We start from the raw sequence: 25,401 nt of genomic DNA on the forward strand, positions 1-25,401 counted from the left end.
CTTCTGGTTGAGAGAGAATTCTCTATTTATTTATTTTTATTAATTTCTCTCTCTCTCTCTCTCTCATATATCTCTATCTCTCAAATATGTATCCATTCTGCGAGTAGAGGGAGACAGTGTTTTTGTGGTGAACTTAACTGACACCTCTGTTCTATTGGAGAGGGTTAGCAACAGTAATGAAAAGGTTTTTACTAAACAGAGTTTTAATTGTGGTTTTAAATATACTCAGAACCATTTATACAGCCTTTTAAACCTTGTCCTAGGTCAAGGTAAGATGGACGTGTATTTTAGCAGGAGGTGGAGGAGCCTGTCATGGTTAATGTGAAAATGCTTTCTAAGAAAAAAAAAAGTCCAGGTTTTTGATGGACTTCAGTTTTTGTAGAGCCAAGCAGGAGGACCGGAATAGTTTCCAGTCAGTGTGTGCTCATGACAGGGTGCTGTGCTCTGAGGAAGACGATCAGTTGGTGTTTGAAGATGTGCTGATGTAAATCCTGTTGATTTTGTTTTGTGAATGTGAACTTAGGATATGTGATGATTTTGAACAATGTGCAGAATCATTTACAAAGGTATGTTCTTTATTTCTTTAAATAATCTCTTTCTACTGTTCAACCTGACAACTCCAAACATTGACTCATTCTTGTATATGTATTTAACTTGTGTTTTCAAACACGTTTAGCTGCTTATGTTTCTGCTTTTAGCCTAAATTAAATAAACTTTTTTTCATGCGGCGTCTCAGATCTTGTCATTGTTATATATTTCTGGTGTGTCCAACACTTTGTGGAGATTGAACAGAATATGCTGAAGCTTAGTAATCAAGCAATAACAATCATCCTTAATAGAACTCCCCTCAGTATTGTTACACTCAGTTCTGCTTCAAATGACCTCTCTTTAAAGTCATCAATGACGCTGAAGTCAATCTTAAATCAAATATCAATCAGATGAAACAGAGTATGTGTGTGTGAGTGTGTTTCCTTTATAAAAAAAAAATTAAAAAAAAGGCTGTAAAGAATTACCCTTTGAATGTATGGTTAAACATATATTTTTATTTAAACTAATATACATTTATTGCATTGTGTAATTATTAATAACATAATTATACGCTTACATGCATATACATTAAAAGGAAAGAGCAGGATCACAAAATCAGCAACAGGGGGCAGTGTAAAATCAAACGTGTTAGACAACTGGAGAGCTTTCAAATCTAATTTTATTCCTCTCAAAATGACGTGCCCCCCTGTCAGATTGAATGCCTACTCAGCATTCATATCCAGCTCATAACTGAATCCAGCTACATTCACAGAAATTCTATTTTAGAAATGGTATAAAACAACAAAAGTACCTCCCAAAGTATTCAAACATTACATTTTCTTTAGTTTATTATTGTTTCCAATTAAAATACCTAGTTTCTTCATGTAAAAAGCCATTTAATGAATTTCCCTTACTTCTAATTAGCCACACTGAAAGACACAAACTTAACCTCAGTGCCTCATTCTATCACCTCATTGAGCTTAACCAACAAACCTTGAGTATCAAACTTTCCTAGTCATACTCGTCAAACTTCTGCAGGCTGTGGGATTTCATAACTATATACAATTCAACCATACTGTAAATCCCAATTTTCTGCCATGCCAGCATTTACCATAACCCTTGTGTAAAATGGTATGACCCCATTCAGTAAACTGGCCAACAACATCCTGACTATCTCCCCTCCACAGCCACTCTCCTTTCTTGAACCCCATTATATTGAATGCTGGTGGTTCTATATCAATCGACTTCCCCTTGCACCCATTTAGATCAAATCACAATTAAACAAAATAAAATACACATTCCTGTATCTGTGTTATTTGTTTAATTAAAGTAAGGAATTCACATAAATATCTGCAAAGATCACACTCATACTAATAAGGCTCTAGTGTGTCTAATGGAGGCTGGGTTTTCCAGTGACAAGTGTACATTCAATGACAACTTAGGGACTTTCTAAATGTGACCCATGCGAAAAAAGATTTTTCTCTCAATATAGCAAAAAGAGGTATTTGGCTCTTCCTCATTCAAACATCGCTTGAAAGAGTAAACCTTATCTTCACATATAGTTCCAAGTTAAACTGAAGCATTTTAACATTTTAGAATTTTCAATGAGTCATGCATCATCAACACCTGAGAGAGAAGACCCGATCCTCATACATTTCTCATTGATAATGCTATAGACTAAATACTTTTTGGGCACATCAGATAATAGAGCATTATTGATTAATAGTATTAAATGTTTCAACATGAAAGCCTGCAATTTAGCTCTATGATCCTCCACTGCAACATACATCTTCAATTAAATATGTTATCCTATGATAAGGATTGCAACTATTCATTTTTAACATCTTTTAGACATTTCAAGTTTCAAAGAATAATCAGTACAGGCTCTGTTTAGATGGTATTTCTGCTGAATTAGTAGAAAGATCTCCAGAAGCCTTACACAAACCTCCCCCAGGACAGGCATATGGACTATACAGCATACGATATGTAATTTATTGTTATTGTCACTCAGATACGTGTGTAAATAAATATGTTGGTAGCTAAATAAATGTGAAAAGCAGCATTTGAATAATACAACCATTACACCTGTTCAAGCTCTCAAATATATTAAAAACATGACTGGTTTCTTGTTCTCAATTTAATACAGTATTTCTATATAACTTTTTGATTTATGTTCAAAGCTAATTTTGAGGCTTAAATAATTAAATGAAAGGCTGCCTAGATAAATTTACTGGAGAAATGCCCATCAAACGTTCCCAAAACTTGATGTGATGTTATCTTCTTTACCTTTATTTGTTTAATCAACCACCCAAAAATCAAAGACATTCGATATATGATTTAAGATGAGAAAGCATAGTATTTTCATATTTGTAAACTACAGGCAAAAGACATTTGGCATTTTTTACTAGATTTAAACAATAAATAAAGTACCAAAACAATTCTTAATTAATTTATTGTTTCCTATAGTGCCCCGGGTCTCCAAACATGGGGCTGGACACCTCCCTTGGTGGCAACAAAACGTGGTTTGGGAGCCTGAACTGGGTCAGATCGGAGTGGGGGCAAAGAAGCAAGGATACTAAGTTCAGGAGCACTCTGGAACTGCTTGGCTGTCTGAAGCCCACTGGTGTATGATACTGGAGTGTAAGGTTTAGGGACTGCAGGGGGAACAGGATTTGGAATAGGGGGGTTAGAAAATTTGGGGAGACTGGGCCGTGCAGCTAGATGGGAAGGAGGTGATACTGGAGTTGGGGCATTGAGTCGTGCTGTTGGCAAAAAAGGGGCTGGGGTTGAAGTGGGATCAGAAGAAGGAGGGGATGTCATGCCAGAATAGGTCAGACGTTCTCCAAGGGTAGTGGCTGAGCGGGGTGCAATGACCTTGGGATTCAGAGTAGGAGCTGACATAGGTGTGGGTGTTGAGAATCGCTTAACCTCAAAGACACGAGCTGTTTTGATTGGGATCTGCTTAGGTGGGGTTAATGAACTGCCCACCATTGTGTAATCCCCCTGCTGCTGCCTCTGGGCCTGGTAAGAGGGCATGGATGATAAATTAGCAGCACTTCCTCCATAGTTGAACATTGCAGAGTTGAGCTGGTAGGGCTGCCTTCTCATGAAATCCAGAGCTTTGATGCCCTCTCGTTGGGAGCCTCCTATACCCCTGCCATCAGGCTTGGTAGTATCCCTCTGAGGCCCTGTAGGGATGGAGGGGGCCAGGAGTGGGTTGTACCCAATGGGTGGGGGGGCACGGACATTAGGGGAGTATTTCCACTGAGAGGGCATGAAAGCATTTGAGGAGGAGTCAAGGGGCTGGCCTACACCGCGCATTGCTAGTTCCTGCTGGTAAGGGGTCTCAGATGGGGCCTCCACTACATACATACCCATGCGATTCTGCCTGCGGGCAAACAGTTGGGCACCTTTTCCACCTGCTTGAAGAAACTGTGGGGCATCGTGGATGACCCGAGGCTTGGGTGCAACCGGAGGAGGTGCCCTTCCCATGCTAGCCTCACCACTTCTGTCCTCCTCTACATCATCATAGATATTCTCAGACTGTGGTTGGCCATATTTGTGTAGGGTGGACCTGTCATCAAGGTTCTGCACCATACATAGTAGCTCAGGATTGGGGGACTTTTTTGTGACTTCTGGCACATTAAACATTGGTTTGGGTTTCCCAGCACGCCGCCGAGCCTCAAGTAAGATTCCTGTTTTACCTGTCTGACCAGGAACAGGGGTTTGAGCTACTGCTTCTGGCTGGGACACAACTGACACTGTAGCTGTAGGGGCTGTTGAAAACTGAAGTGGAGGTGGTATTTGAGGTTGAGGCACTGGGGCAACTATGTTGGCTGAACCAGGAATATAGGGTACAAGAGGAACAGGGGCTGGAGCCATCAGTGGTTGAGGAGCCTGTGGAAATGAAGGCATAGGCCCTGTAGGAACAGTTACAAATGGAGCCTGTTGAACTGTAGTTATTGGTGGTGATGGCTGAATTTTCTCTACTGAGGTAGAGACGGCTGGAGGGTGAAAGGAAACATAACTTTCTGGTGTTTGGGCAAAGGGACCTTGAGGTACAGAGGATGGTTTAGAGAACACTGATGGAGGAACAGGGGGTATCTGTGATGTAAATGATGTTGCATTAGAAGATAGTTCAGAGGCTGTGGAGAAAGGTGGTGGCATAACAGCTGCTGAGGCTGGACGCTGGTTTGTCTTTGTTACAGTTGGTCGGAACGTTACAGGGGCAGTTGCAGCTCTAATGCTGATAAAGCCAGGAGTGAAAGGACGCGCTGTTCTATTGAGGACATTACTTGCAGGTAGTTCTGGTAATGGTGTTTCAGCTGGTGGTGCAGGTCTGGTCAGAACAGTAACTGAGCCAGTGGGTTGTTTGGGTGCCACAGGTGGAGGTGACATCACCATGCTAGCAGTACTAACTGCAGAGTAGGAAAGATCGCCATTAGTTATTCCATGGGCTGAAACTGGGCCAGAAGTCTGAGACGGTTCTTGCTGCATTGCTGTAGGTCTGGCCGATAACATTTGTGGTGCCTGGAGGATTGGTTGCATCTGTGTTTGCATCTCTGTATGTAATTGATATAATTGAGCCTGCTCTTGGACTTGAGACTGTGGAGGAGCCTGAGGTTGTGCTGTCTCTACCTTCTTGGCATGCTCAGCAGCCCTCTTTCTCTGCTGCTCGAACAATTGAGCACCCTTGCCTGTGGTGTCACTCAAACCTGGACTTGGAGCTTCCTCTGCCCAATCTCCACGACCTTCGGTGCCTGCGGTTGCCCTCTTCTCCAGCGTATCCAAATAGTCACTATCCCATGTTGGGTCAGGAACTGATGAGAAGCCATCCTCATCAAACTCTGATTCACTGCCAGGGAATACTCCATCTTCCTCTTGTGAATCACGACAATTATCCTCATCCACACTGCCAAAGCTGGTGAGGGTGTACTTCTTGGAGCGCTGCCGCCTCTTCTTGAACATCAGAACCCCCTTGGAGTGAGGGTTAGGAGCATCAGTCAGTAAGGATGCAATTGTTCGACACCTGCTTTTGGCTTCCTTTACATGCTTGTCTTGTGGTGTATCCCCTCGGTTCAGTTCTGCAAAGTTGAAAGCCATAGCTGTTAGTCATAGTTACACAATAGCGTAACAGTACTTCTATGTTGAGGAAGTCTGTATTAACAGATTTAACCTTTGAACCAAAAACGGTTGCTGACATAAGCTACGAAACAGGCCCTGACCAAAATTCCTTTACAAGCACTCATCTCTTAACATGTCACAGGAGCACTTTTTGGGAAATTCCAGGCAAGCCTTTAGCTTCTCATGTTAGCAGGGGTGAAGGATACATTTGCACATTGTTAGTCTTGTGTAAACTGACATCTAAGTTAACGACAAATATTTGCAAGCTATTGGAAAGTTCTTCTTCTTGTCTATAATTGCAGAGACCAGCTGTTGTTTACTCTGGTTATCCAACGATGTGCTGTAAATCAGATGACACATGTAGTACAAAAAAAACGATATTCTTGAATATATATTGAATAACAACCTAATGAAAGAAGCATACATTAGGCAAAGACCAGTGAATATTTGGAATCAGTATCTGTTATAGGGGTTCAGGTAATGACATATCTTTATATTTTTGAGTTTTTTTGAGAAGTGTTTTGTGACTCTACCAATCATTGACCTTTGTCAAATCTGTACATTAACTTTGGAGATACCATGTGATGTACAGGTGTCTGTGATTGTTTTTCCTCAACTCTACTTACTGGCTTGCTTGGCCTTTTCCATGTAGGTTGTAGTTAGCTCTTCGTCAATAGGTTTATTCACAGGACCAACCATGGGAACCAGCTGGCTTCGGGAACTTAGCATCATGGCCTCCTTGGCCCTCTCAGGGGATACCAGTGGCACGTTGGAGGGTTCTAGAAAGCCACTATCCTCTTCTTGTCCTCCATCTCGTGGCCCTTGGTCATCTGCTGAGGAAATGATGGAGGAGGTCTCAGTTGATGTCTGGGAGGACCACAATCCTGGAACAGGAGGTTGGTAAATCACCTCCCTTCTTGCCACCCCTGGCAGCCCTTCTCCTTCAACTCCATCAAGCCCTCGTCCAGCCAACAAATTTGGGTAAACATGTGCATCAGGAGCACTGTCATAACCACTCATCTCTGACGTCTCCCCGCCTTCAGTAGAGGCTCGTCCGGATGCTTTTATAGGGTAAGAGTTGCTGGGACTACGGCGTTTCTGCCGGCGCTGCCGCTCATAGCCAGCCACATCGGCATCACTGTCTGTCTCACCATAATAAGCCTCACTACCAGGAGGAGATGTCAATCCACTGGTTAAAGAGGAGCGGCTACGGTGGATCTCACGGACAGGTGCATGGTGGAGATGGGTTGGTGACATTGCTCGCAGAGCCGCTCGATACTCTTTGTCTATACGTGGAGATGGGGCACGGGTCACAAGCACCACTGACTGAAAACCGGCCGGCACCCTGCAAACAATTTAATGTTCAAAGGTTATTGATTTGAAAAAAATACCGTTTGTTATTGAATAATTTTCCAAATCCAGATTATGTCTATTCTGAGATCAAGTAGGATCTCAACATAGGCAGCAGAAACATTTGTTTGTCCTTATGATTTGTAGTCATTTTGGGAATGTACCAACTAAATTCACATTATAAATTGTGAATGTTTTGAATAAGAGTATTACTCTTGACTCTGACCTTTTGACCTTGATGTGTAATAACCCAGGGGAGCTGTCGATGAGGTCCATGGCCTGGGCATGGGATAGCGTTGCACATGGTTTTTCATTAATGGACACGAGTTCATCAGCTTCCTGTAACCCAGCCCGGCACGCCTTGCTGCGCTTACGTACCTGCAAAAGTGAGGGCAAATTATCTTCAGTATGAATCTATTCTTGAATTAATATGCTTTTAGTCCTTTTGTACCAGTACAATATAGCACTTTAATCATTCAGGAGACAACAAAGTAAATCATATGTCTAAAGTTCCCTTCTCAAGTCAAGACTCAAGACCTTGAGCGGAGTCCTACAAATACAAGTCTTTCATTTTAGACTGCTGACAATAAATTGGAAGAGCATAGACATTTCTATAGTGTTTTTCATATAGCCAAATCCCCTTGAAGCACAAGCCTAACAATTCTATTAGATTTAAACAGCTATGCTGAGCAGTTTGCTTCTGTTGTGATAATGTTCTATTGTTCCAGGTTTTGAATCATATAAAATATCACATGTATCTATTCGCCAAGTATTTTTGTCACTGTTAGACTAGGGTTAGATGCTACTGTCTTGTCTTTGTGATAGTGACTGATAGCAAGACAATTTTGTCCTGACAGCTTGATCTCGCTGGGGACATAGGCCACATATTGCACCTTGAGTGGGCCACTCACACACACTTGAACTGCAAAATGCCAGCCAGCAGCCATCTTCTTTGGTACGCTGCTATTTGTGCCCAAGGTCTGTCAGGACCATGGCGTTTTGCCCATTCTGAATTGCCTCAGGTCTATGCAAGCCATGTCAACATGTCTAAGTCATTTATTTCAGATTTTTCAAATAGGATGACTGCAGATGAAATTGTGATGGCACCACCATGTACTACGTGAATGCTTTATGTTGGATTTCAGAGATAAAGAAACATTGCTTTGGTTGACCTCATTAGTTTTCCTTTCAGCTATTCTTGTTTGCCTGTAATGAAATCCCACATCCCCATTAAGCTAAGCCTTTCAAAGTGGCTTGTGCCTGCCTGCTATCCAGGATGTCAGTTATTCATTCAGTCAGTCACCTTGTGGTCCCAAGTCATAACAGTTATAATGCCCTTACTTGCTTCTACATATACACACCACATGGGCTAATACAAAAATACACATAAAGTCATATAAATAAACACATACATGGGCATGCAGGCCCACAGGCACAAACGCAGCACTGACACAGGCTCTCTCGGTGAGAATCCAAACTGCTCCACCTGTTGTGGACGTAGTATGAGACCTGTCAAGATTACACCTTCATACTCTCAGGGGTGAAGGAGCATGCTCTTTTGGATAGTTGGACAGAAACAGCTGCCGACCACCGCCTTAAGGTGATTTGGTGTCCCGTGGCACTGTGTACACACTACCACATTCTGCATAAGTCAACTCCATGTAGGATTAACATTTTAAAGAGCGATCATTCTTTACATGCTAACTATTGTCTGTTGGGTTTATCTTTTTCAAGAATGAGGTGATTGGCTCAGAGGTATAATCTAAAGGTGCCTCTGTGCTTTTTTCTGACCAACAAACCAAATTATCCTCTAACCCAATGAAAATTCTTCTTTGACAAACAAAATGTATATGATAAATAAGATACATGATAAATTAAATAGTTCTTTCTGTTGAAGTAAGGAAAACGTAAAAAATAAGTTATATAATTTTTTAAGAAAACTTATTTAGAAACATATTTAGAAAATCAGGGCTGACAAGGTTAACAAAAGCAATTTGGTTCCTCTCTAGTCTTCAGTTTGTCAAAGCTGGCTTGATGCCTGAATAGGAACAACAGATATTTAGCATTCAGAATGTTCTATGCATGTGAACCTGCAAAAAGAGTTGTTTGTTCTTCCTTGAGGTGTAAGTAGCTCATGTATAAAAATAGTGTATGAGGTACTTTTTTGAGTACTTAGCTGAAACGAACACCTTGGCTGAGCCCGTGGCCTGCTGCTTCTCAACCAAATATAGCCACTAAGGAAAGGAGTTTTGCTAATTCAACAGTTTTTTTAAATGGGTGTGCGTACGTGAATAATGTATATTTTAGTATGCGTCAAGTGTGTGCAGGTCTACTAAAACCGTCTTATGCTTATCACTCTTGAAAAGATTACATTGATAGGTTGTCTCATGTCTCTTAAAATAGGGACAAGATTGAAAGGGCAAAGAGCACAATGGATTGATCATTTTTATGAATCATGTGTTGGATTGAGATTACCTTAAACTGACTGGATAGAAAAAGCTTAAGATCAATTTGATGTCAGGAAATTTTAAAGTAATTACAATTTAGCTGTTCATGGGTCTTTTATCTCTCAGGAGTAATTCCTTTTTCTGTTTGAAAGCACTATTAGTCCTTATATCCAATACATTTCCCATTTTATTTATGCATGCATTGTTTTTGGTTTGCATGGCTGGAGTGTTTGGAGGTTGTCACTGAAATTATAATGTAATGCAAATATGCAACTTTAAATGCATGAATCAGATCATACTCATGGGTAAATGGTTAACGGTATCCACAAGCTTTTGAGACCAATGCTTATTCAATCAAATAATGACCATTGATACCAAAATACTCTCTACAATGTGCACATTACACTGCAAAATGCAAATATCAAGAACAATTTCAGAAAGTCAAGGATACTTGTCAGAAACAAACTAAGAAATCAATTAGGACCTGCTCAGGTTCTCTGATAAGTGTCTTTGTTATTTAACCATGACTTTGGGCTTCGTGCAGTTAAACAGGACAGACAGCAGTCAGTGGAAGATATGCAACAAGCTTGGCCTACATTCCCAGTTGAACTTGAAGTTTGAATTTCACCCGATCAATCATCAGTGCGCATTGCATGAAGACCATTCTTAAACAAGGAGATGACTCATATTCAGGCCCCAAACCAACTTGCATGACAGCCAATATTCCATTTCAACTTTATTCACAGCTCCTTAAATCTCCACCTAATATATCTCAGCTTAGGTTTCCCTTTTCCTCAGCGAGGCTGTTAAATCTAACACATTTTTCTGATTCGCTCTGAGCAACCTATGAATACTACTACTAAACCATTTAGTGACCTGCCTTACCTTAGCCACCTGGAGTGGTTTCTGATGTTCCACACCTCCCTGAAGACGAAAGCCCCATGGTGCTCCACCAGACAATGTAATTGTCACTTCCTCTGCAACCATTGTTCTGTTCTCTTTCCGTTTTTTTTTTGGTTTTTTTGGTTTTCTTCTTTTTCTTCTTTATTTTCCGCTTCTCTTCAGGTTTTAATATTTCTGCGGGGGGAGGGCCCTCAGTGCATTGGCCCCATCGTCTGCAGACAAGGCCCCCTTAGAGAGCGCTCACCTGCTCTTTGCCTGCCACACTGTCTGGGCACTGACTTCTCTCTGAGTCCAGCTCCAAGGCCGACACTCACACCTGAACACACACATGCAAATACACTCTAGTGTGAACCCACCCACACCCACAGAGTGGGTTAACCATCAAGGGGGAGAGTGAGGGAGAAGGAGAGAGAAATATGACTGGAGGGGGGTCTGTGTCTGCTTACACGGAGGAATGCCTGCCCCCAAATGAGCAAGGGGTGGATCCAATGCAACACTTGTCCTGTCACTCAGACCTATGTCACTGTGTTGCTGATAGCCCCTCCAAAAATAGGACACCATGGCCACCACCTCTGCTACTTTGCTCAGTCCTCTGCAGACCAAGGGAAAGTTAACATTCAGAACGTCCAAATGGCACAGTTTCATATCTGGCTTTATAGCACTGAGGTCATTGGTAACCTTTACTCTCAGATATCAGGGCTGATATTTGCAATGATAGGACATTCCACTTTCTTATTAGTGTCATTTAAATATTCTTCAAATTTACACCAAGGGGCGCAGATCAAATGAATGATGTAGATAGTGAATAGATTGACTTTGCCACTGAGGCTAATGTTTATCCTTCCAACTTCTCAGGACCATTACACATTCTGAGCTGTCATCACAGAGCCTTAGGATAAATACTTTTGTGGGCTCTGGATTAAGCTACTGCAAAGCTAAAGTGAAATGTGAAAGCTATATGTTAAAATCCCACTGTCTAGAATGAGCTAACAATTCTTTGCAAACATTTAAGGGGCCAATGCGTGATTGTATTAAAACGACTAAATTGAAGAGAAGAGGAACAAAGCTACTTTTAAAGAAACTGTGGATTAATTTCAACACACATTTTTTCTTTATGCCCAGGAATTAGGCACAGTCAGACCCAATATTTTGACAAGCAGGTAAATAATTACTCTTTTGCATTGGCCGCTGTAAAATCTTAACAAAGACACAGCTCAGTTAGAAATAACACCTTTGGCCCAGAGCCATAAGAATGCAAACTTTTTTAATGGTAAGGTCACTATCTTAGGTTGAGCCATAGCATGCATAATTTGCAAATTATTACTTAATGGAGCAAGATGCAACATTGCACGCAGCGTTTCAAATTGGAACTCCAGTGAAGATTAAAAACATTGGAGAAAGCCGTCACCCCCCGCACCCTCCTTCCTAGAGTCGATGCGCACGCAAATTGCCATGTTGGCGACACGGAAGCTTCGTGATCAACCAGCTTTGAAACCATTCTGCACAAAAGCATCTCCAATATTTATCCTAGTTTTACCATGTTACATGTCGTGGAGTTTATTAGAAAAGGCAGAGGCTTATTAGGATTGGTAGAATCAGTTATATCTGAACCAGTTTGCTTGCCCGCTTCCATTGCTGCAAAACAAATAAACCATTCTGCACCAGAGTCAAAACTTAGGAGAAGCACATACTGGTGGCTGCATTGTTGTCGGAGAAGCCATCACTACAACATAGCATGTTTCCTTAATGTCTAATGATATAGTAAGGTAATTTTATCATTTAATTCAGTAGATATTGTACATATTGCACCTTTAATTCAAAGTATAGGTGGGCCGGAAATGTGCAGGTCAAAATATTGAAAATACATTTGATTAGCTGACGATGCTGCGTGACCCTTAATGGATCACTTACATTGTATAGTTTCATCCTTGAGCACCTTTAATGTCTGAACAAGTTTCACAGAAATCCGCCCTAAATGTTTGGCTATCCAATCCTGGCCAAAGTGTACGAGACCTATGAAAACCACAATGGTTGTGGTACCATGGATACAGTAATGTTCAATTAGGTTGAAACTATAGAGCAATAAATTCATAGATTTTTTTAAAGTTTTATTTTGGGTCTTTTTATGCCTATATATTTAGGGATAAGACAGTGGATAGAGTCAGGAATCGGGGAGAGAGAGAGAGTGGTGATTGACATGCGGGAAGATGCCACAAGTCGGATTCAACCCCGGACCGCCTGCTCGGAGGACTATAACCTCCATACATGGCTCATGCACAACAACCATAAGCTACTGATGCCTCCAGTTCATAGATTTTGACTTTGATATAGTGTTGTCAAAACTTTTTTCAAGAATACTTTCCTTATCCCTCATTATGTCCTTTTTAGATTTGAATACTGTAGATTTGTCAGACATATGGAATGTAGGACTGAATTTCCATTGACTGTGTGTGTTAGCCAGATAACAAATAATGGGGTCAGCTACAAAAAATTGAGTTAAATGCTAGTCTAGTTAGATTAAATTTAAACAAGCAAGAAACAACGGCAATCTTCATTTTAATTGAAATGTTAAATCTGAGAAACTGGCCATTTGATTTTGAAACATTCCTTCATGATCCAGTGTGGCTGTTCTACATTTGATATTGTGTTAAGTTTTCCATCCCCTATGTACTGTTTTATTGTTCACATCTCAATTAAAACTGAAAAGTTACTTAATTTAAGTCTTATTGAACATTTTTAAACAACACTCTCACAGTCTCAGGTGACTGTAACTGTTGTCCTGTACATTTTCAGCTCTGACAACCCTTTAAACCTGTGGACAGAGGCTTGATGTTCCTTTGCCAGTGAAGCAACTCTGCCATTATCGTTGCTGCTGGAAGTTACCAATGATAGCTACTCCATTTGGCAGCTTTGCTTTGCAGCTGTCTCCAGACCTCAGGATAGTAACCAAGATCACTCTGGGTCAGACACTCAGTAAAAATGTCATCCTGTCTTCTTGGAGACACTTTGAGTTCTAACAGAAACCCACAGTTAAAGCAAGTGCTCAGTCACACTGTTACACCTCATCTGGCCCATGTGAGGTGTGTATTTTCATGGGGAAAATAGATTTTTTGACAAACATGTGGACAAACATGTACTAGTACTGTAGATCAGTTGGGCACTGCTCTCCCTAGTGGTTAAAAGAGGATTCGCTGTAGGAATCCAGGACCTTTTACCTAGCTTATTCCTGTCTGTTTTGCGCTTGAAAATATTGACGATAATATTAAAAAAAAAAAAAAACATATTAACTTTTATGTCTTGTTTTGTTTGTCTCACTTTTACAATCAGTCTTCAGGATGATGAGATCACAGATCATATTACTATTCAATACATCCACCCCAAAACAACTCTAGGAAGAGGTCTGCTAAGTCATGTCTTTCAAAGAAAGTAAAAAGGTCACATTATGCAGCAGCAGATGGCTGAAATGTTTTACTCTCCCCTGCGGCTCCATATGTTTTTTTTAATTCCATAGACTTCCCAATGTAATGTTGCAATAAATGAATGGAAGTGTTGTTTTGGAGAGCAGAGGAGCTTTGATGATTGTTGTTTTTACTCAGGAACTACTGGAAGTTAAGTGTTTCTTTTTTTCTGGGAGACATGGGAGAACTGTTAAGTGGCGCGGCAACTTCATCCCTCTCAAGTGTCTCTTGTTAATTAGTTTGTGTCTGCTGTTCTCTTATTTCAAGGTTTTCTCTCTCACTGTTGAATGGTGTTTTATTTTCTCTTCCTTTTTGAACATTTTAACTGTGAAGACACTTCTCTCTCTTATTTTTCCATTTAAATTTTTTTTTTGGCCAACTGTCCTTCCCAACAGTGCTTTGACAGGTTTGTTGAGAAACATCAAACACATACCCTGTGGCCTTTAACTGAGGCAACTGTTCTAGCATGGCAAACATTGCCAACAAGACTCTGCCAAACCTGCTCCCCAGCACAAATACAGTGAAATGAAACCACCATGCCCCCCACGGAGGGGAAACAATTGTGACTAAAAGGGCCAAGTTCAACTTTATCCAGATACAATTAAGAACGGGAACATGCATTCACCATGACGACATGTCTATTGACACTAATTATATCTACTTTGATAACTTACATTAAAATATTTAAAATATGTCAACAAAACTTTATAAATGATGACTACACATTTTACATTTACATTTTTTTTAGGTGTCAATGTGTATATTGTTTTACATTTCAGAATTTAAATGTTCTCAGTTGAATTCTTTAGGATTCAAAATATGTATGTTCAAATCACAATTATAAATAAAGAAAATATGCCTGTCATTTCTCCCACGGTTTTCAAACCACTAATGTGTATTGTGCTTTTAGAAAAGTCAGTGCAAAAATAGTTAATACATTCATTGAAACGTCTTTAAATTATTTGCTTTTGATATATAAGACAGGGACATTTGTATGGGACATTTGTTCAAGAAGTTGAGTTAAACAATGTAGCATTAAAGAACATATTGTACTCAATACAATACTGTACCCTTTTAGGGGCCATGTTTTTTTAAGGACCCCTGAGTGTCTCACATTTTTAAAATGTCAAGTTAAAAAGGTTGGTTTCCCCCTTCAAAGGAGACATAGTTCTGACATTTTGTAGTCTATTTTTAAACTTTGTCCTTTTCACAAGATCTCTTGTGAAAAGACTTTTCTTCACATTCCAGTAAAGGAGTGCTTTTTTAAAGTCTCACTGATCATCGGGCTCGCTTGATGTCTTTCTTAATATAAACACTTTAGATCTAAACTTTCACAAACATGAGTCTTGAGGTTTGAAAAAATAAGATCAGTGTCATTTTTTCACTCTTTAATAAAGAATGTGTTCAGCTGTTTAAGGTTGTGGTAAATCTTGACATGGTGCCTCTTGAATTAGTCACATATAAAGCACTTACTTTGAAGTATCATGCCATCAAGAACATGTCTTATTTTATATGTATTTGAGAAAAAAAGTTACTGTGCTAAATGTCCTTTCAAAGCAACTTATTTAGTTCCTCAAGCTGATTCACTGAACTCCTGACCCCAGTTTGTGACAGACTGTGCCGCATCTCTCCCAGGACTCCCCACTGTCTGCCAAGAGATGAGTCCTGTGTCATTTGCTTCTTAACAGAGAGGTGGCACTTAGCCAGGTGACCCTTATAACCTCCATGTACTGTCACCAGTGAGTCAAACACACCAACACACACACCTATGCATATGCACTTGCCAACTCAAACAAAACCACGACATAGAAAACATATCATACAACAGGTAACTTTTACCAGGCTGTCAATTCTAGTGGTATTCTGTGAATCCTCACCATTGTTATTAGCAGTGTTCCAGCGATAAGAATCTGCTTGTGTTTGTAGTTAAAAGAGGGCATTCCTCAAAAACACATGGTTTGAAAAAAATAGTTTACTTCGATACAAGTTGCTGTAAGAGGCTGTACTTAACACACAGCAGTCCTTTGAGCTTAAAGCTTACACTTGTATGCTTGTGAAAAGCCAACATGCTAATACTTAGCAGGTAAAAAATATACCATCTTAGTTTAGCATGTAGGATGCTTACATTAACACATTTACACTAACAGCAAAATATCTAAGTCAAGTCAAGTTTATTTATATATCACATTTACATATGACAAGCATAGACTGAAAGTGCTTAAGGCATTACCATATGCCTTAAGCACTTCGTGTTAAGGCATTCAAACCTACGTCGATAGGTTTGAAAGTATTACCCAGGTAATGGAAAAAAGAAAACTCTGTTTTAGCCACTGTAGATGAGGACTAAATGGACCACCAGCTTTTAAAATGCATACTGTGGAAAACATGTAATTATATTGGCTACCTAATTTCATAATTCATCCAGTAGAGGTGTAAAGACATTGACAAGGTTTTGCAGTTCATCACTTAGTTGATCATTTCTGTCTTGATCCATGTTTTGACATTTAACATCATCAAACTGCTTTTGTCAGGGCGTACTGGTGGCACAATGGTTAGGGCGCGCGTCCCATGTGTTGAGACTCTTGTCTCAAGCGGTAGGCCCAGGTTCACTTCCACGTGTGGCCCCTTTCCCCATGTCATTCCCCACTCTCTCTCCCTGGTTTCCAACTCTGTCCACTGTCCTCTCTCTGCATTAAAGGCACAAAAAGCCCAAAATAAATCTAAAAAAAAAAAAAACTGCTTTTGTCTTGTGTCCAGCTGGAAATGGACTCTTCACCATCTTTGCTTATGATACTTCAATGACCTTTCTGTGTGAGTCTAAGAGTAAGGAAACATGTCTTTGAGCTAATATGGCATTTCCCCCTTCAAAAGTTGACATTTAAACTGTGAGTAATTTGAAGTAAAAAATGTACCGGCATGCAAACTCAAACACTCAGCCACCATCCACCCACAGCCATTGTATTAGTCATTGATAAGTTTTGAAAATGTCCTTCTCAACCTCCTGAATTAACTTCACCATTTCTCTCTCTGAGAGATGGTACCAATAGAAAATAAGTATCATCAGCCCTGCTATCATTCTACATGTGTTATTTCTCTAATCCTCATGGTGGCACTCTCCACTGACTGTACCAACACAGTACTCACACACATACTGAACACACAGTGAGCTTGTGTAGTCGCTCTCAAGTTTGCTGAGTGAAAGCCAGCACTCACTCTCCTCTGGCAATATGTCTGACTGGAGGAAATGGAAGGAGTGCACCTTAAAGAGGAGGAGGAAAAGTTTACCCAAACTTTGTGAATTTGACATAAATCCAAAGCATCCTCCATGTTTAATGTGATGAGACACAGCAACCCAACCCAACCCACCCACTCACCCACCCAGCCCCACAGCTTGTCAATCCATCACAGAGTAAGATGAGAAGAATGGGGAGTGGATCGAGTTTCTGTTAGCTGGAAGATGATCCTCGAGTTTTTTTAAGAGCACCAGAGCCATGGTCTCTGTCAGTATCCTTAAGTGCAGATGGGAGGTATGAGCCAATGACCTCAACAACTAACTTCCATACGACACGGAAATGTCCAGCACTTTACAAAGATGATGGAACATTTGATGATTATACAAACGTTGCAACATCATCTAACCAACATTTGATATGCTCAGTACAATTTTTATGACCAAATGCCTGTCAAACTAATTTATTCACATTTTTAGCCTTGTGTTTCGCACTTATTGGAAAAACATAGCATGTAAAAATGCTATACAATGATGTGCACCTTCAGCTCTAAATTCAATTTAAAAACATCTAACTGATTTATCTAAAAAGGGTTATGTATATGTATAGTGGTATAATTGCCAGATAGAAATAGTGGTGTCCTGATTAGTGGATAAGTGATGTGAGCATCCAAAAGTGAGGTAACAATTTGATTTCACCAAAGTCATATTAATAATGATAATACTCATTTAAAGCACCACTACAACATTACCCAATCATTCACAAACCGGTAGTTGCTTAAGTCCACTGCAGACAACACAGTTAACATGAGATGATCAGTTTAAGTTTGGATTGGTATTACCTAGAGTATCAGAATGGCTATTGAGAGAGATAGTTAGCCAAGCCGAAGTTAGACTCTCAATACCTTAACCTAAGTCTAACCTTAACCTAAAAATGTGCCCTTTTTGCAACATCACATTGTTAATTCAAATTACCACTCAGGGACCACTAAAACACTGACAACTGGTCTTATCTTGTTAACCAGCAGCTGCTCACTTACAAACCCAACAGATAATGACCAACATTACCATTGATTTAAAGTCATGTGTTTATGGCCACTTGATGTATGTAGGTTCATCCCCTGTCCTTTAAGCCCTGGTTTGGTCTCCACCAATTTCCAAGAAACATCTGGGCCGTTTATATAACGCTTACTCGTACAGAAAAACAAAAAGATAGGAGAAATGTTCTTCAAACACTGAACGGCATTGAGTTAATTAAATGCTATAGATTGGATCTTGCAGGAATAATTTTTGTGGTACTAGAGATGCACTCACATCTCCCGCTCAATGCATCAACATATATCGCCAGAAATGAAAGTGATCACAACATAGGATATTTGGCAACTGGAAAATGCAAAAGTGCTGCACTGAGGTTGATCACACAAACAAGAACTGCTGTAACAGCCTCATATTGGATGCCCACTGGATGTCCACATCTTGCAGACTCACAAAAGGGGATTCATGTGTATAGCGCGCTTCAACGGTGGTGTGGGTGGAATTGATGGGTCGCACATGAACGTAGAATTTTTTACGTTAAGTTAGAAGCTCTCTGAGATTATTCTTAGAATGTTTGTTGATATGGTCCCTGGTTTTCAAGCATTTCAATTCTCCTCAAGGTACCAATATAGGAGTAGACTGCCCAGGATTGAGCTAAACATTATGGTAAAAATGCCAGCTCAATGTTTACTCGATAACACATCTCTTATGTTACTTAGCACAAATTAAAAAATGCAGCTGAAGCTGGCAGCAAAATTAGCTTTAAGCTTTTTGCTAGATAAGAGGTGCTATAGAAAAGGTAGTTATGTCATTGTGTCCTTTAGACAATAGACCTTAGAATACCACTTTTTTAAATCATAAAAATAAAATGCATCATCAGTCAATTCAACAGACTGATTCCACTGACTTCACTGTCAGCAAATTGTCAGGTGCAGTTCATGTTTCATCTTTAATGATGAAATGTGAAGACTAGCCGACATTTAGAGTCAGACATGATCCATGAGTATTCATAAGATATTTTTTCATTACTGACCAATGTCTATTTTTTTTGCTGGACTATTTATATTAGGAAACAGAAAATAGGCAGGGATGTTTAAAACAAAAAATGAGGCTTTTATGTTGGATGACTGAAAATAAAATAAATGTTTTCACAGATTATGACACACGCACGCACGCACGCATGCAAGCATGCACACACACTCTCCCCTACTTTAGCTTTAGCTTAACAGAGTGCCTCCAGATTGAGTGAGTCACTTATTCGATGTCATGAATAAATCACGCCCACTGCTACTCTCTTCTACTCTGCACCACTGCCTTCTCGAGAACTCATTCAGACATGTGCACAAACACACGTAACACTAACACTTAGTAAAAGTACATACTCGGCTATAAGGATGCTTTCTTCTGTGTTGCAAAGAACAAAGTATTTTACAGTGTTTGACATTTGTTGATAACAAAGTGTACAGTTCACTGTACCCAATAAAGAATTAACTCAAATTCCGTCCATTATCATTTTTAGACGTTATTGATATATTTAAATCAGTTCTTTTAAAATAAAGCTTCTATTATTGTAATGCACCCAAACTGACAACACAAGAATCTTCAATATATATAAGTTTTTCGCTCAAACAGTATGAGCTCACAGAAGCCTAGTTGATGAAAGAACATACATTTGTCACTTTCCATTTTTACAGCCTCCCCACACACACACACACACACACACACACACACACACACACACACACACACTCCTCCCTACTCCCTCTCAGCGGTAAAACCGAGTTCATGTCGCCTTGCATTTCCCTGAGGCAAACTGATGGCTACACCCAGACGTACACACATAGTGACTAATGGACTGCTCCTTTTAAGCATCTTTGTTTATGCTGCACTCCCACAACTGGCAAGCTTATTTATATGCATATATTCTCTTTTTTTGTGTCAGTATCATTCATTATCTCATCTATAACCTCTACCTTAACCTCTTTCCAATACTGTACCAGCCTCCTTTTTTCCTGTTTGTAAAAAGAATCCTGGAAAATTTCCCACATGGTGAGACACCACTAGCTTACTTTTTCATCAAAGGACTTTGACTTGTATTGGAGGCATTGCCTTCCTGACTGAGTAATATGGGAAGGAGATGGCAGTGAGGTGAAGGCTGAGAGCTCAGCGGTCGATTTATTTTCTCATCACATTGCAGATGTTTCTTAGTTGTTGGGATTCATTTCACTGACCTACCATCAAGTGGCCTCGATTAATAGTGCAACATAAAACAATAAGTAAAATATGACAAGGTTTATTAGCTAGCTTGTCATTAATGATTTAAGATAGAGAGGACATCACAATCACAGAGGAAATATTAGCTGTAGCAGCTGTAGAAGCACTTCAATAGTAGTTGCAATAAGAAAAGAACAGGAGCAACATCAATGGTGGGTACCAGAGGGAGTAGGAGGAGTAATAGTAATACATATTCTTTTTTTTATGGATCAGCTTGAAAAATATTCTGCCTAACTGGTTTCTAGCTTTGTAATTGTTCATGTTGAGATAGATTTTCTCCCCCACCCTTAAATGAAACCGTCATAACAGTTCCTGTGAATTATCCAGAGCAAAAAGAGGCATGTTGACCTTTAGTAAAATAAGATTATAAAACTTTAATTTTTTTTTTTCACACAAACACAAGGCACCTCTGAGAAAAAAATGAAAGTAAGACAGATCGCTTCCCTTTTGATATAACTGATTAGCATAATGACCCTTACTGACAAAAATGCCCCTTTATATATATTTGCCCCACTATTTTTTTTTTTTTTTTACATTTTCAGATGTTTGTGATCATGTGACAAAAATTAGAGATTGAATTTTGTGTTTCATACTGTTATAACAAAAAGTTGACCATTCTTGACTTTAGTATGTTTTTCTTATCCTGAGGTGCGAATTAGGGATAGTTCAAGTTTTAGCCTAGGAAACAGTGTCTTTCCATACTGTCTGCATAGTATGTCCAGTGTGTGTGTGTGTGTGTGTGTGTGTGTGTGTGTGTGTGTGTGTGTGTGTGTGTGTGTGTGTGTGTGTGTGTATGTGTGTGTGTGTGTGTTTGTGTTCAAGCGGGTGTGTATTTCAGTTGCCAAGGATTTCCTGGGCATCGTACAGTATGAGGCAAATATAGAAGAATGTAACAAGGTACTGCAAAGAGCGAAGTCTTTCTCAGTGTCTCTTTTCTCACTCGAAAACACGTCACACACGCACGCACGCATGCACGCACGCACACACACACACACACACACACACACACACACACACACACACACACACACACACACACACACACACTCTCTCTATCAACTTCTTACCCCTCTTATAGAATGCTTTTTTTCCACCCACCACAGCTACTGGCACCAGCTCAGCCCCATTTCACAAAACCAAAAATTACCCTCAGGAAAAGACTTCAGGAGTTTAGGACGAGCTCCTTGGATACACAGATCAGCTAATTTTTCTGCAAAAGAGGTTCGGTTTAAGATTTATTGACTGCAGTCTAAACAGAATATAATACGGACAAAATCAAAGTTTAGTGAATAGCTTTGCAGCATTAGAGGAGATGAGGGGAGGAATATGCTCTGTGCTTCTCCTGATGGTTGAGGTGACCTTGCTTAATGTCCTTGGCTGTTTGGGAAAACACAAGTCTACGAATGACTGCGTTGGCACAGGGGAGGTGGAGGGCTCCACACCACCACATCTTATTTTTATCATGGTGGATGACCAGGGTTACGGAGACATTGGCTACCACGGCTCAGATATCCACACGCCTGTACTGGACCGACTGGCAGAAGATGGGGTCAAACTTGAAAATTATTACGTCCAGCCAATCTGCTCCCCCTCTCGCAGTCAACTAATGACCGGGCGGTGAGAAATGTCTTTATATATTATTGTTAGGATGTTAAACTGATTTTGTAACTGCATCTGTTCTCATAGGATTTGATTATGTATGCTTTATAGGCATTGAGCTCAAATGTTCAAATTACTGTCTTCAAAAAATACCTGTTGTAGGTAGGAATTGGGCAAAAAAAGGGGTACATTATCTTAAAATATAATTTTATTGAAGAACTATCCTGTTTTAAAACTTGATATAAAAATGTGACTGATTATGATTTTGGCTAAAAAACTGAAAATATCTTGTAATTTTTGTTCTCTGTGTAAACAGCTGAAGAGACATGAAAGGCTGTTGTCTCACCCTTTGCAGAATATCACCTGCAATTTATCTCGCTTTTTGAAGTGTAAATCCACAGACTAAAACACTGTTCAACAAGCTTTTGGCAAAGCACCTTGTGTTATTTCAAATAGTGCTAAAAGTTTTGAGTATTCTGCCGATCTTTGCCAAAGTGACCAGATTACATCTTCGTACTTTCCTATAAATTCTGAAATGAATAAGCAAATATTTTGGCTTGATAATGTGTTGCAGTGAAGAGTAGCCAGGGATGTGATGAATCTCAAACCGTCTGTGAAATCTACCATTGATGTGTTATCATACATCAATCAAGACTCTCTCCCTATCTTGCCAGCTACCAAATCCACACTGGACTCCAGCATTCAATCATCCGATCCCGTCAACCCCTCTGCCTGCCCCTGGAAATTCCCACCCTACCAGAGCATCTGGCTGAAGCTGGATATGCCACACACATGGTGGGAAAATGGCACCTGGGTTTCTGCAGGCCAAACTGCTTGCCCACAGGACGCGGCTTTCATAGTTTCCTGGGAACTCTTACTGGCAGTGGAGACCATTATTCCTATCAGAGCTGCGACGGGGCTGAAGCTTGTGGATTTGACCTGCACGATGGAAACAGGCCTGCCTGGGAGATGACAGGCAACTACTCCACTCTGCTCTACATTGAGAGGTGAGCATCAAGGTATACATTGGATTTCACAGATTCCGATAAACTTGTAAAAACGTTTAAAACCTACTACTGTTCTTTCTGTCCAACTAGAGTGAAGCAGATCCTGAGGAGCCACAACCCCCAGAAACCACTCTTCCTTTATTTGTCCCTTCAGGCTGCCCATACACCCTTGCAGGTACCAGACTATTTTCTGCACCAATATGCTTCTCAGAGCAATCGTCTCAGACGCCATTATGCAGCCATGCTGAGCTGCCTGGATGACGGGGTTGGACAAGTGGTCCAGGAACTTAAGACTAGTGGGCTGTACCAAAACTCAGTTCTGATCTATTCATCTGATAATGGCGGTCAACCACTCTCTGGGGGGAGCAATTGGCCCCTGAGAGGAGGTAAAGGCACCTACTGGGAAGGGGGCATCAAGGCTGTAGGATTTGTCCATAGCCCCCTCCTGAAGAGGAAGGGGGTAGTCAGCAAAGCACTGATCCATGTTTCTGACTGGTTTCCAACATTACTGGGGTTAGCTGGGGCCATGAAGTCCAACGATAGCCTGGATGGTCACAATGTGTGGAGAACCATCAGTGAAGGCCTCGTCTCTCCAAGAACTGAAATACTTTTAAACATCGACCCAGTCTCCAGGAAGCCTGGGGAGCCTTATGACAAGGCACTATTCAACGGCTTCGGGATCTGGGACACCGCCGTAAGGGCAGCGATAAGGGCCGGGGACTGGAAACTATTGACAGGGAATGTGGGTGACGGGGACTGGATCCCCCCACAGGCTCTTCCTGATGGGCCAGACCGTTGGCAGCGACTTGAGAAACAACGAAATGAGCCAGGGAAGTCAGTTTGGCTCTTCAATATCACTGCTGATCCATATGAAAGATCAGACCTGGCAGAAGCTCGTCCAGAGGTGGTGAAGCATCTCCTGATCAGACTGGCAAAGTACAACCAGACTGCTGTGACGGCCAGGAATCCTCCAGATGATCCTATGGCTGACCCAGAACTTCATGGAGGGGTTTGGACCCCTTGGCTAGGCCTGGAGGGGCAGGAGGGAGGGAATGGAGAAGATGATGGCAGAAAAGGAAAGATAATGAAGATTAGGCACTGTAAACTATGCAAATTAAAAGCTCTCTTCAAGAAGGTGGGGTCACGCCTGCAGAGAAACACTCTCTTCTAAATTAATCAACAGTATTTGGACTAAAAGGATCATTGAGACGTAATTAATCATATAAATGGTGATAGGACTCCATTTGAGGCCTCTTGACCATATCAAGCATAAAGGGATAGAGAGATGGAGACAATGTCAGGAGAAAAGCTAGCAGTTCCGACAGACAAGATATACCCAGAATCAAATTCTAATGATCGGAAGATAAACAGGCAGCCTGAAAACAAAGCAAACAGAACTCTGCGGATGACTGAGCAAGCTGAGTCACTCACAGTCCTGTGGCCAAACTGCAGCAGGGTGACTTTGGGCTGTCGTTGGACTGCATATGGAACAAGTGTGTCATTGTGTATGTGTAGCTGTTTTCATGAATAGTAAAGATAGAGTGCATGAATGTAGAAGCAATGCCTAAAGAGATGTGAAGAGGAAGAAAAGCATAGAACATGACTCGATGTCTCATCTCCTAATCATCCAAGAGGACCCTTAAAGGATGACACAAAGACACCCACAGGGGATGTTTTCTGTCAAATGTCACCTTGTTCTCTTGTTATTAGAGGTCATATAGATTCTCTTCGACTCATTATGTGGAACACTGCTCTGTTTGAAAGACCAATGACCAAAGCATGATGTCCATTCCCAGCAGCTATGACCAACTGACTAAAGCTCAGCTGTCCTTTCTGGACTTTTGAATATCACTGACCTTGTCTATTAAGTTGTAAACCATTCAAATTATCTAAGTAAAATCATAGGCGCAAATCAAAGTCTTCACAAAAAGTCTCTGCAAAACTTCTCTGCAGTAAGTCATGGCCCAAACTTATTGATATATTAAAAAAAGGTTGTTCTTTTCCTGCTCTGTAATATTTTACTTATTTTTCGAACAATTTTGAAGATGTTTCCCAACACATGCGTGATATTATGTTGAATGTAGCAAGACTATTGAAATCTGGTTACCTTAAAATGCCTAATGTAGAAATTTGTCTAAAGGCATTAAGCCAACATGTATGAAGAATAAGGTAAAAAAGAAACAAGAATAAACGAATGCAGTAATGAAAGTTTGGTGTTTGATATGTTTGGTACTTGATGTACGATGGATGTTATTTATGGAACAAGGACTTGCAGAATTGTTGTAACCCAACACTTCATATTTTTTTAGGCTGGAAAGGGGGCTACATTAGCTGCTACTAGAATTAAATATTCCTATTCCCTACTAAACTGGCTGCAATTGTGTTGCATTGTTGGTAATATAGGTTCCAGGTTTGACAATAAAGAACAATGCATGAAGTCAAAATAC

General features: G+C 40.4%; 2 protein-coding genes across 2 annotated transcripts; one reads left to right on the plus strand and one right to left on the minus strand.

Moving 5' to 3' along the window:
• Window positions 1-1,023: 1,023 nt before the first annotated feature.
• Window positions 1,024-10,746, minus strand: synpo2la (synaptopodin 2-like a). Its single transcript, XM_065959804.1, has 4 exons — window positions 10,335-10,746; window positions 7,229-7,380; window positions 6,279-6,997; window positions 1,024-5,612 (listed from the first exon to the last, which is right to left on the minus strand). Exons 1-4 carry the CDS (start codon window positions 10,434-10,436, stop codon window positions 2,989-2,991), a joined length of 3,597 nt encoding a protein of 1,198 aa, XP_065815876.1. The 5' UTR covers window positions 10,437-10,746; the 3' UTR covers window positions 1,024-2,988.
• Window positions 10,747-21,459: 10,713 nt separating this feature from the next.
• si:dkey-174i8.1 (arylsulfatase I) lies at window positions 21,460-25,162 on the plus strand. Its single transcript, XM_020651830.3, has 3 exons — window positions 21,460-21,965; window positions 22,622-22,954; window positions 23,045-25,162. The coding sequence occupies exons 1-3, from the start codon at window positions 21,661-21,663 to the stop codon at window positions 24,123-24,125; spliced, it is 1,719 nt and encodes a 572-aa protein (XP_020507486.3). The 5' UTR covers window positions 21,460-21,660; the 3' UTR covers window positions 24,126-25,162.
• The last annotated feature ends 239 nt before the right edge of the window (window positions 25,163-25,401 follow it).

This window comes from Labrus bergylta, chromosome 10 (assembly GCF_963930695.1).
Source record: "Labrus bergylta chromosome 10, fLabBer1.1, whole genome shotgun sequence".
Taxonomy (NCBI): Eukaryota; Metazoa; Chordata; class Actinopteri; order Labriformes; family Labridae; genus Labrus; species Labrus bergylta.

Bases quoted from the DNA above. Each gene is read 5' to 3' on its own strand.
- synpo2la (XM_065959804.1), bottom strand. From the start codon at position 10,436: ATGGTTGCAGAGGAAGTGACAATTACATTGTCTGGTGGAGCACCATGG. The intron at 7,381-10,334 runs GTAAGGCAGGTC...TCACTTTTGCAG, and splicing joins AACCACTCCAGGTGGCTAAG to GTACGTAAGCGCAGCAAGGC. The intron at 5,613-6,278 runs GTAAGTAGAGTT...TCAACTTTGCAG, and splicing joins GGAAAAGGCCAAGCAAGCCA to AACTGAACCGAGGGGATACA.
- si:dkey-174i8.1 (XM_020651830.3), top strand. From the start codon at position 21,661: ATGAGGGGAGGAATATGCTCTGTGCTTCTCCTGATGGTTGAGGTGACC. The intron at 21,966-22,621 runs GTGAGAAATGTC...CTATCTTGCCAG, and splicing joins AGTCAACTAATGACCGGGCG to CTACCAAATCCACACTGGAC. The intron at 22,955-23,044 runs GTGAGCATCAAG...CTGTCCAACTAG, and splicing joins ACTCTGCTCTACATTGAGAG to AGTGAAGCAGATCCTGAGGA.